This window comes from Aulonocara sp. 'chitande type north' Nkhata Bay, linkage group LG12, assembly GCF_057382095.1.
Source record: "Aulonocara sp. 'chitande type north' Nkhata Bay isolate Kocher_YH1m ecotype deep benthic linkage group LG12, A_spYH_male_GT1.1, whole genome shotgun sequence".
Taxonomy (NCBI): Eukaryota; Metazoa; Chordata; class Actinopteri; order Cichliformes; family Cichlidae; genus Aulonocara; species Aulonocara sp. 'chitande type north' Nkhata Bay.
In genome coordinates, this window is record NC_141355.1 from 5,396,098 (window position 1) to 5,407,006 (window position 10,909).

General features: G+C 45.8%; 1 protein-coding gene across 1 annotated transcript; it reads right to left on the reverse strand.

Annotated features, from left to right (window-relative positions):
- Positions 1-8,720: 8,720 nt before the first annotated feature.
- On the reverse strand, positions 8,721-10,604 carry LOC147316766 (ribosomal biogenesis protein LAS1L-like). The gene has a single exon (XM_086313325.1). It carries the CDS (start codon positions 10,396-10,398, stop codon positions 8,761-8,763), a length of 1,638 nt encoding a protein of 545 aa, XP_086169451.1. The 5' UTR covers positions 10,399-10,604; the 3' UTR covers positions 8,721-8,760.
- Between the last annotated feature and the right edge of the window lie 305 nt (positions 10,605-10,909).

Genomic DNA, 10,909 nt, shown 5'->3' on the forward strand with positions numbered 1-10,909 from the left:
TTGGCTCAGGCAGTGGTATGCAGTCCTCAGAGGGCTGAAAGTGTTCTCCAACACATCCAGCAGAGGACAGAGGACTCTACTAAAAAATCCGACTCTACTAACCTATCAGAGGCTGCTTAAGATCAGAATGCAATCATCTGCAGTTTTCTTCTTAATTAACAATAAACTTAGTGTATATGTACTCCTAAATTTGATGAAAGTGATAAATAATAGACAGCTCTCTCTCTCTATATATTCTGACATTTAACTAATTCAAAAGATATTTCAATATTTATTTATCTAAAACAAAACAAGTTAGAATAGCCTTTATTGTCATTGTACAGAGTACAACGAAATTGGAGTGCCACTCCCTTGGTGCAAGTTTCAATAATAAATATAAATGTAAAATATAAAAAGTACAAAAAAACAATCGTAAGTACTCAAACAATAGTTTGTACAATATATACAGAATAGCAGCATTAATATAATGACAGTATGAATAGCAGCATAATATAATGACAGTGACGGTATGGAATAGGTTCAATTGTTTTTGTTCTTATTTACTACGGTGATAGCTCTGGGAAAGAAGCTATCCCTGAATCTGTTTGTCCTGGTTTCATGTGACCTGTACCGTCGGCCTGACGGTAATAGTTCAAACAGTTGGTTGCTGGGGTGAGAGTAGTCCTTGATGATATTGCCAGCTCTGCTGAGGTACCGAGAGTTTGCAGTGACCTCCATGCTGGGCAGAGAGCAGCCAGTGATCTTCTAGTTGCAAGTTCACTCTAAATTGATGTTTAACAGAAAAAAAAAATGTTTTTATGTTTTTTCCCTAAAGTGTATGTAAATATCTGGTTTCAGCTGTGAATATACTGCTGTGTATTGAAATTCCTCTTGTTTTGCATAGAAATATACTGAACAACATACAAAGCATAATATATAAAATAAAATCTACCTGAGTTTTTTCTTTGAAAGAAGCCACTTATGTCAATTGTTGTGTTCATCAGTACATAACTGAAACCGATTACAGTGCTTTGTTTAGCCGTGGAGGGAAACAACTGAAAATATGAAATAAACACACATGTAAGCTAAGACTCTCTAAAAAAACATCATTGTTGTTGTTCGGATTTTCATTTCCCCATTTGTTGATTCACTCCAAGAGCAAGTAACGTAATATGGGTCAAGTGATCAGTTTGATATCAATCTTTTGTGATACACCGTCATATTTACATTATTTGTACAGTATGAATGATTTGCTTTGGTACCTGGTCAAACTTAAGCTCTCCTCTGTCTGCCTGTCTACGCTTCTCCTGCAGCAGTTTCTCCCCCCTCGCTCACATGCGTAAGTGCTATGCTCAGTCACCCAGTGCCTGAGCTCAGATCATACCAAAATTAGGGTGAATTTACGACTGTGCGCTATGTGCTTCGAATATTGTGTGTAGTTTTTTGTTTTATACAGTTGGCAGTCAGGCATCAGTAACAAAATCACCAGGCTCACAGTAGACAGATTCACAAGAAATTCATTTGGGCTTAGAAGGAATAAAACAAACAGAATCCTTAATTAAGCTTGCGTTAGATTGCAAAATGGTCCCAGATGAAACAGTCTTAACAACACGAAATGCACAGTTCTTTTGTAAAGGTTCTTTTTATTTGGAAGGAAAAATAAGCACAGACAGAGTCCCCAGAAGTGTCCAAAAAGTGATTTATTAAACACACACAGTTATACAGTGTGGGAAGCCGGTCTTCGATCTTCTCTGCTCGTTACAGAAAGCTTTATAGCCTAATATGACGTCAGAACATTTCCTAGAACTCAGCTTCTCAGAAACCTAACACTTTCTCAGGCTTTATGTTCCCAGATATGGATGAGGGAAAACATCTGGTCTAAACAATTGTGTGTCCGAGTGTGCAGTTTGTGAGATTGTCTGTCCAGGCCAACAAAAGGTCGCTGTCCTCATCTGACTTTACTTTGGGCCGCCTGGAGCCACAGAGATGCTGGTGGTTTTTGCATAATAGAATATTACAGAGGAATGTGTCTTATTCTGCGTGCTCTGGAATACAAGATTAAGCAGATTTACTAAATGATAAATGATACATGATAATGGTGATGATCAACTGATACTAAGTGATGCAGACTAATGAAATAATAATGAAATAATGGCAGTGAAATTACATGTTTTTCTTGACAACTCCTCCTCTTGGGCTCGCTTGCGAGCCCAACTTACACCAGGATTTGTCTCACTCCTCCGTCCAGCCTACAATCTCCCTCAAAGGCATCATGGACTCCGGCGCAGCTGAACCTGCTGAGCCTGAGCTCAGGGCTCTCTCCAGCATCTTTACTAAAAGCCGCCGGACCAGAGGGATGAGACAACATCCAATCATCAATATGACAAGAAAAACAACAAAAGAAAACATGGCAGACATAACAACACTCTTCCATTGCCCAAAGACAGACGTGAACCAGTCTCCCGGTCCAGTGTTCACACCTGATTGCTCATGCATGGTTTTAGATAACATTTTCAGACTCTCAAGCGCCCTAGTAACCGTACCGTCTGGTGCAGTATTGTTGGGTATGAACGTGCAACACATGTCCCCAAACATGGCACAGACACCACCTTTCTCAGCCAACAACATGTCCAGGGCCATTCGATTCTGGATTCCCATTAACGACGTCGGGCCTAATTGTTCCGCAAGGCCTTCTACCGCGTCCCTAGTGAGATTAGAGAGTCTCAACACATTATAATGGACATAGTTAATGCGATCGACATTTTTATTCGGAGTTATCCATAGAAACACACTTTCAAAGCCGGCCGCTATCTGATTAACTAACTTATACTCATCTGGAACTCCCCTGGGAACTCCTATTGAGTCAATCCAGGTTGGCGAGTCCCATCTTGGGTCATATTTGTGCATACTGTTGCGAAATCGATCAACTTCAGACCAGACAAAAAACAACGGAGGCTCCGGAAAAGTGCAATCAAACGATGAGTTTTATTATCACAGGAGAACAACCAACCGTCAGCATACAGAATGGGTTGCTCTGACAAAAATACACTGGGTTCTGGTTTTATAGGACAACATATCACACCTACGTCAATACAGTTCAAAAATACAGGGTGACAGATGGACAAAAGTTCAATTCGTGCAAACAAGGGTACATCACATTATATTATATTATAATATGTTATATTATATCCCCTTTCACATTAGAGCCACAACAGGACCCACTAGAACATGGGAACAAGTAAAAGTGAAATATAAGAATATTCTACAGAATGGTAATATTTATCACTTATATTGCTTGTCGTCTCTTGGAAAGAGACCCTGGAATACTCTGTTTGTTTGTTCATAACAGCAACCAAGAAAAGGGCAGAGCAAAAAAAGACAGGTGGTGGTCCTGCACCCCCTCGTCAACAAGTTGGTTAAGTAAATAATACCCTCACGGGAAAATCGATATCTCTCTATGAGCACACTGTCGCGCTGAGCTAAAGGATCCTGTCTGTCCCGCAATATACGCTGAATTCTGAGGACTCTCCTTATCAATCTTGCACCTTCCGCAATGGGTTGCTCGCGTAAACGGACAGGATATGACTGCGACAGACTTCCCAAATCCACCTTCGCTTTTATAGCCGTGGTCTCTCATCTTGATTACACGAAGTAATTTACAATTACTACTCTGAAATATGAATTACATCTGTAATAATCACATACATGTAATAGAATGTTAATAGTACATTTCCCTTTTTTAGGGAATGACCTGTATGTATCTGTGTGAAATCAATAAAAGGATCAAGTGCTGCATTATCTTTAGTTACATTGATGTTATTTATTTATGGTGAAACAGTGGTGGAATATCGCTGTTGCTTTCGTATGAATGACGCGGACATACCTGCGTGGCCGCGATCTAATCCTGTTTACATAAAGTAAACCTGCTCCCCAGCAGTTTTCTCTGTGGTGGGGTTGGGTGGACTGTCCAGGGCTCTGTGGAGCCGGAGGGCGCTACTGCACTGGGCCCCGGTCTGATGGGCCTGGGCCCCCCTTCCCTGGCGGGTCGCGGAGGGTGGGAGTGCCTACTGGGGTCAGCGGGGGAGCTGGCCCCAGGGAGGGGTTACCTGCCCCTCCCTTCCTTCCCTCCCCATCTCCAGCTGCCTCCCTCTTCCTGCTCCTCCACAACCACCCACACATGCAGGGCCTTGGAGTGGGGGTATGTTACCAGGGTGCAGAGGAGGCTACCCCCCCCCCCCCCCCCCCCCCTTCCCTTTCTGGCTGCCTCTGCCTCAATTTTATCCCACAACTTAGACATTCACATTATTCACACTCTCATTACACATACATATAGGATCTTGGGGGTGGGCACAATCACGGAGTCCAAATTACCATCAGGGTGTACACCTCACCCCTGACGTCGTTGCCCACCTCTCAATTTTAAATACACTTAGTCATTGAGGGTTAGCAGGAGGGACTATGCGCTTACCTGCTGCTCCTTGGCAGGTAGCTCCATGCCCTCCTGGGTTTTAAATGCACCTTAGAACACACATGCATCAACACTACAATGAGCGGGTGGAGGGAGGTTTGGAGTCTTCTCTCACCCCCATTCTCTGCGGCCTGCTGGAGCGGGAGGGCTAGTAGGAGGAGTTGGCCGTCCGACTGCGGTCTAGAGTGTGGGGCCTCCCTGCTGCTGCGGAGTCGGGGTGGTCTGCCTCTCCCCACCGCAGGGAAAAGGGTAACACCACCTGGGTCTGGGTGCAATTCCCCCCTCCAGGGGCAAGGGTACCTAGACCCGGTTTGTAGAGTACGCTTGGGGAGTGTGATTGTGTATACAGCGTCTCTTTATGTCTGTCTCCACGTTGGTTGAGTGTGGAGTGAGTGCATATGAGAGCATGAGGGTTGGAATGGATGTTTGTGTCTGTGGGTGCCTGTATGTCTGTGTCTATATGTCAGGTTGGGTATCAGACGCCACCTCTCTGGGGACACCTCAGGCCCTCCAAGGTTTGGAGGCCTATCTCCACCCACCACCACTTCCCCTGCCGGTGGCGGACTCCCTCAGGTGTCGGTGTGTTGGTGGTTCTTTGTGTCTGGGGGTGGGCGTCCGGGTACACACCGGCTCACTCCTTGGCAGCCGCTTGTCGGGGCCTGGGGCTCGCTTGGGCCCCTTTGGAGGTGGGGTGCCCCCGGCCTCTCGGCCTGGGGCTCGGTCACTCAGGCACAGCTGGGGGCCGGCGGAGCTCACGGGCGTGTCACTGCAACTCCCCCTGACTTCTGCTCCGCGGCTGCTGGGCGAGCCCTCATCTGGGACTCTCCTCAGCTCTTACTGGAACAGTGGCGCGGCTGCCCCTCTGTTGGTCTTCCATGGTCTCCTCCATACCCGCTTCACACCCTGGAGGACGGGGCTGTGGCCCCCCCACACTCCCTAGCAGATCATTACATGGAGAAACCTTTGGAATGCAAGCATGCTGATCCACACAGGTATGCACACATGGGTATTCACAGACGCGGACTAAAGCTTTCTTGGCTGCTGCCTCAAAGCACACTGTGCGCTGTCTATCTTGCGTGCTGCACAATATCGTTTATTATTTAGTAAATATTGATATCTATGACTAGCTAGTTTATTGTGATGGTGCTTTGTTTTCTCTATTATTATGTTGCTCTTTGTTGTTTGCTGTCTCCTCTGTTTGTTTTTTTTGTTTGTTTGTTTTTTTTTCTCCATACAGGTGACCCAGGAGTTCTTTTTTTTTTTCTCTCTCTTCCCCCCCCCCTCTCACCGTCTCTTCTCCCCTTTGGTTTTCTTTCTTTCTCTCCCCCTCTTTCTCTCATTCATTCCCCCTGTCCTATTTATAAAAAAAAAAAAAAAAAAAATGACAAAGGATGAACTGAAGCTCTGCCATCACGTAATGTCGCTTACTGCTGTTTCTGATGTCATTTATAAAAAAAAATAATAAAAAAAAAAATTAAAAAAAAAGACGTCTGGCGGCTAGAGTACGTGTGTTGCGTTGTGGAATAGCCTTTACCTGATTCCCAATCAGCATGAGTGGAGCTCCTAATCGCACCATCGCACATGTCCCTACGCTTCCTATAGGAACATGAACCAACAGAGTATTTTCCCCACAATAATAATAGAGCCCACTTCCTGCCCAGGTTCCAATTACCGTGCTAGGGCCGCTTACATTGTTGGTGGTTCGTCCCTGAAGTGTGACGGCACACCAAGTTGGATCGATCTCTCCCACCTTGTACTTTTCATTATCAGTAGAGAACTTAAAACATGCATAGTTATCTTGTTTTGGCATAAATGGTCCCACTGTTGTCTGACACTTTCCATCTACTACTGGCTCCTGTACATTTAATGACGTCACACAAATCTAACATGAATGAGCTGGTAGACCCTTTAACATAGTTCAACTCTATGCCATTATTTCTGCTGAGACATTCATCACCTTTACCTGACCCCTCGCGCTTTTGTCTTTCTAGCGATCCTGTTTTAGGACCTACAGTCTCAGGAACTGCTGGGCTGGACTGGCCTCCGTGTTCAGACAAGGGGTCCGGAGTGCCTTGCAAAATACAGACAAAAGACAACAGAGCCATGGTTACTATTATCGCATATAATACACATGTAGTTGTAAGGAACATTTTAATACGTTTCTTCCCATTACGTGTCTCTGATTCGGTTGTTTGCATCATGTTATATAAACTTTGTATTCTAGACTTGTTATATAGATTTTAGATTCTGGACTGAAACTCCCCTCTTTGTGGAGCCTTTAACTTATCACTGCCCCTTTCTGATGGCGTGACGACCTTCTCCGCTGCTGCTCTTCTTTCTTCAGCCTTCCAGGTGGACTACTGAATGGCCTGTTGCACAGGTGAGAGGGTTTATTCTGCCTCTGTTTGTTGACACCTGTGTTGGTTGAAGCCTCTTCCTCAACCAAGCTCTCATGTGCTGGTGCACACTGCGACCAGTGATACCAGGTGTCGCCCTTCCCTTTCAGTTGGACTGCTGTAGTTGTCCTGGCAACGACCTCGTATGGACCAGTCCAGCGTGGCTCCTTCCACTTGCGTTTGAGCACCTTCAGCCACACCACCTTTGCCTCCGGGGTCGCCCTGTCCACAGCGTGTAATCCAGATGTGACCTGTTTGCGAAACTGGAGATTCTTGCCACCCCTGTGGTCGCTGTGTTACTGGAATGTTCTCCTGTAAAGGATAGAAAACAAAAAGCCTCTCTCTGGTACACCTCACTAATCTACTGTGTTCATCTAATGTTCCCTTAATTATTCAAAGTTGGTTCAAGATATCATGTTCTGGGCTCTATCCTTTATATTAACTTTACTTAATCTAAATGCTCTTTATGTGTGTAAAGAGTTTATCTTCTAACCAGGATTCAGTTCATTTTAATCCTTCAACTTAAACATGAAAATAACAATGTCTGCCTCAGTTTTACCATATCTAAATCATCAAACACCCCAAAAGTCCTAAAATGATCCTAAACCCATTTCAACTTAAACCTTAAATCCCCCCTTTATTTTGACACATTTCATGTGTCAAAATAATGTACAAAACTAAAAATGCTCAGTTTTCCCCACTCATGATCCAATCTATGTCATGAAAATGAACTTAAAACAGAACAGTCATCAGTCATGTGCTTAGCCTTAGTCCAGTCTTTACCTCAGTGTCCAGTTGGTCCAACCTTAGTTCAGTTCGTCCGTCCAGTCACCGTCCATTCATACGTATTCACACCAGGTATTTCCTCTTTCTTGCCGAGACAACAAGAAACTGTTCCTCTTTCACAGTTGCGAGTAAACATAACTAACCTCTCACCTATAAATGATTCTCTCTAACTAAGTGTGTGTGTGTATATGTCGTCCTCAAATGCTCTCTCATCTCACCCGTTGCACTTCTGACCTTCCACCAGACCAGAGGCTCATCAAATAGCCTCGTCTAACCTGCTCCTCAGAATAACTTAGACTCTGCTTTCATTAATGCAAACTTTCTGCAACTTAGTCTTTCTGAAAGACACACACTGTTTAAACCTCTGAATGCAATATCAATGCTGCAGATTATATTATTAATGCAATGGTGACGATGACGACGATTGGTACACCAGAGGTCGCAATACATTGTGTCCTCGCTCTGACCCTCTCTTGTGGTCCATCCGGCCTCGGGCCTCCAGGATCCTCACCCCCTGTGGTCGCCGAGATCTTCTGCAAAGGAAACAAAACACCTTTTCCTGCATCTCCCTAACTTATCATAGTTGGGACTCTTTAATCAAAAGCCTTATCCTAATTATGTTCTTGACTTATAGACTTGTATTTATATATATTCTTCAACGTTACTCATCATTTTACCACTCTCTTAAAACGCTGACACTAACTTCATTTTAAAACCTCACATTTCCTATGTTATAACCTGTTTTTGATATAGCCTTTTTATTTTATTTTGCTCCTTTTAATGTAACAATACCTTATAATTCTAGTTTATCAGACTTAATCAAAACCTATGCTTTCCTTCCTTTGGTCCTTCTTTAAATCAGAACATTTTGTCTTCTGAAAGTTTTATTTCTGCTTCTGCCAACATGTTTAGTTAACGAGCTCGACTGGACAGAAACAATCACAACTGCTGAACCTGCACTGTGCTCATGGTTAAAATTCCACAACATTTTGTCTTCTGAATATTGTATTTTTGCTTCAAAACTGCTTCTAGCACAACAAGAGTCAGCGGAGGCTGGAATGACAACAACAACAATCTTGTGCTTAACATAAAACAAAAAATAACACAAGTAACAAAAATAACACAAGTAACTTAAAAAAGCTTCAGTCCACATTTCAGTTTGTTGAGCTCGCTGTTGCTCCAGAGGAGGCCCTCAGCTGGCCGGGCTGGAGCCGAGGCCCCGGGGATGCTGCTACGTGTCGCGCTGCTCTCCAGCTCCACTGGCTGGTCAAACACAGTCATTATCGAATAATTGTCCACCATGAGGCACGACGGGTCGTCCGACTGTCCAGGAACTTTACCAAGGTCATAGTTCTTCCATGTGACATTATCAGTGCACACCTGCCACGGAGAACCTCTGAGGGCAAGTGCTCTTTCAGCCTGCACGTCTGCCCATTTGCGCTCCTCACTTCTCTCCGAGTCCATCGGTGAGGAGGGTTGCATCTGGTCCAGCAGCATACTCACAGTATATATGGGCTGCTGCTGCTGCAGAGGTGTGCTGGCCTCTGAGCGCTCTGTCTGTGTGTAGATGGAGCAGAGCTGGAACAGCTTCTCTCTGGTTTCCTGAGGGGGGGGATGCTCCATGTCATCCAGGACTAGCTGGATCAGGTGAGGTGTGCTGATGCAGGGGGCATCCAGACATGCAGAGAGAAGCTGCTGCCACCTCAGCTTGATGCGGTTGATGAAAATCCTGTCCTTCATTCTGGCTTTCTTCTGCAACTTTGTCTCAAAATGATATTCAAATTTGTTGTTGTTGCAGAGGAAGACTTCTGAAATCCATGCAGAAATATAGAAACACCTGTGACCGTTGGGCTCTTTGCTGAGCAGCTTCAGTTCCACAAAGAGCTTCTCCAGGAAGAGGTGAATGAAAGACGAAGAGTTAAGCATCTTTAGCAGGGGCAGCCAAAAGCGCAGGAAGGTTTGTGGGACTCTGGGCTCAGTGGGACTGGCACTGTCAGATGTTGCACAGCCTAATGCTTCCAGCTGCTCCATGGTAGGAACAAGAAAACCGTCTTCCAGCAGCACATCAATCAACAGCTCCCTGGACCCCAGTGCAAACTGCTTGATCTCACCCAGCAAACAACTCATGTCTGCTAAGGGGGCCTGCCACAAGCTCTTCCCCTTGTCTTCAGGAGACCCATCATCAAAAGCTTGGTACTGGTCCTTCTGAAAAGAGATCAGCAGCTCCCGAGCGTTTCTGCAGGCATCCACTTCTTTCTGCCTGGCAACGAGCTGCTCATCGGGGCCTCCTCCCAGCTGTCTGGACCAAAACTCCTGCTGGAGCCACTCCAGGGCCACCTTACATCCCTTTCGGCACCATTTCAAAGAAGGAAGAGTCCCATGCATGATTTCGTGCCTCAGATCCACCACCCACTCGGGGATGTTCAAGTTTCCAGCCAGTTGCCTCAGCGGCCGGGCCTTTCTCCCCTGCTGGCGATCCGTGATAAGATTAACAAATCTTACCAGGGCCGTCCCGTACATCAGGGTCAAGTCATCTCCGGTAAGCTGTCCGGACCGGTCCCGCACCTGGCAGCGCACGAGGTCTGCTGTGCAGTCCACGGCCACGGGAAAACTATTAGCGCACCTGGCCCTCCAAGCCGATATCCTCTCTAACGCAAACCTCTGCAGAGAGGAGTCCATCGAGTAAAGGTAGTCCCGAACCTGATCCCACTCCGCTTTGTTAAGCCAGGCTACCACATGGCGTGTTTTCTCAGAGCCCTTTTTATTCATTGTGCGCGCTCCGGACCTCACGCTCAATCTCTCACTCACCGGGAAAAGCCGCTCGCCTCACGCAGAGACCACTCGCAGATTTATATGACAGAGGACCGCGTTCAGAGCTTCGAGTTTTACAGTTGCTTGTCGCACAGCAACCAGGAAATGACGCTAACGTTTTCTTCGGCTTCGTTTGTGGCTGACGTTCACCCTGCGGGCACGCTGACGCCACCTGCTGGATTGGAGGATGGAGCGATGGTTCTACAGAGCGCTTATTTACATGATGCTGGTCATAAACGAGCTTTCTTTGGCTATGGTCAATGGCGTGTCCAGCGGGGTGGCCTGGGGGGGCACAGGCCACCCCCCCCAACCAGACTGGCCACCCCAGGTGCCACCCCAAAGGCAAAACAATAAAATTCAATCAAATATCAAATGTCCGATTATGTTTTCACGGTGACGCTCAGATATCCGAGTGTAAGTGAATGCAGCATCGGCTTCTGCGCTATGTGCATCACGTTAGCAAAGGTAG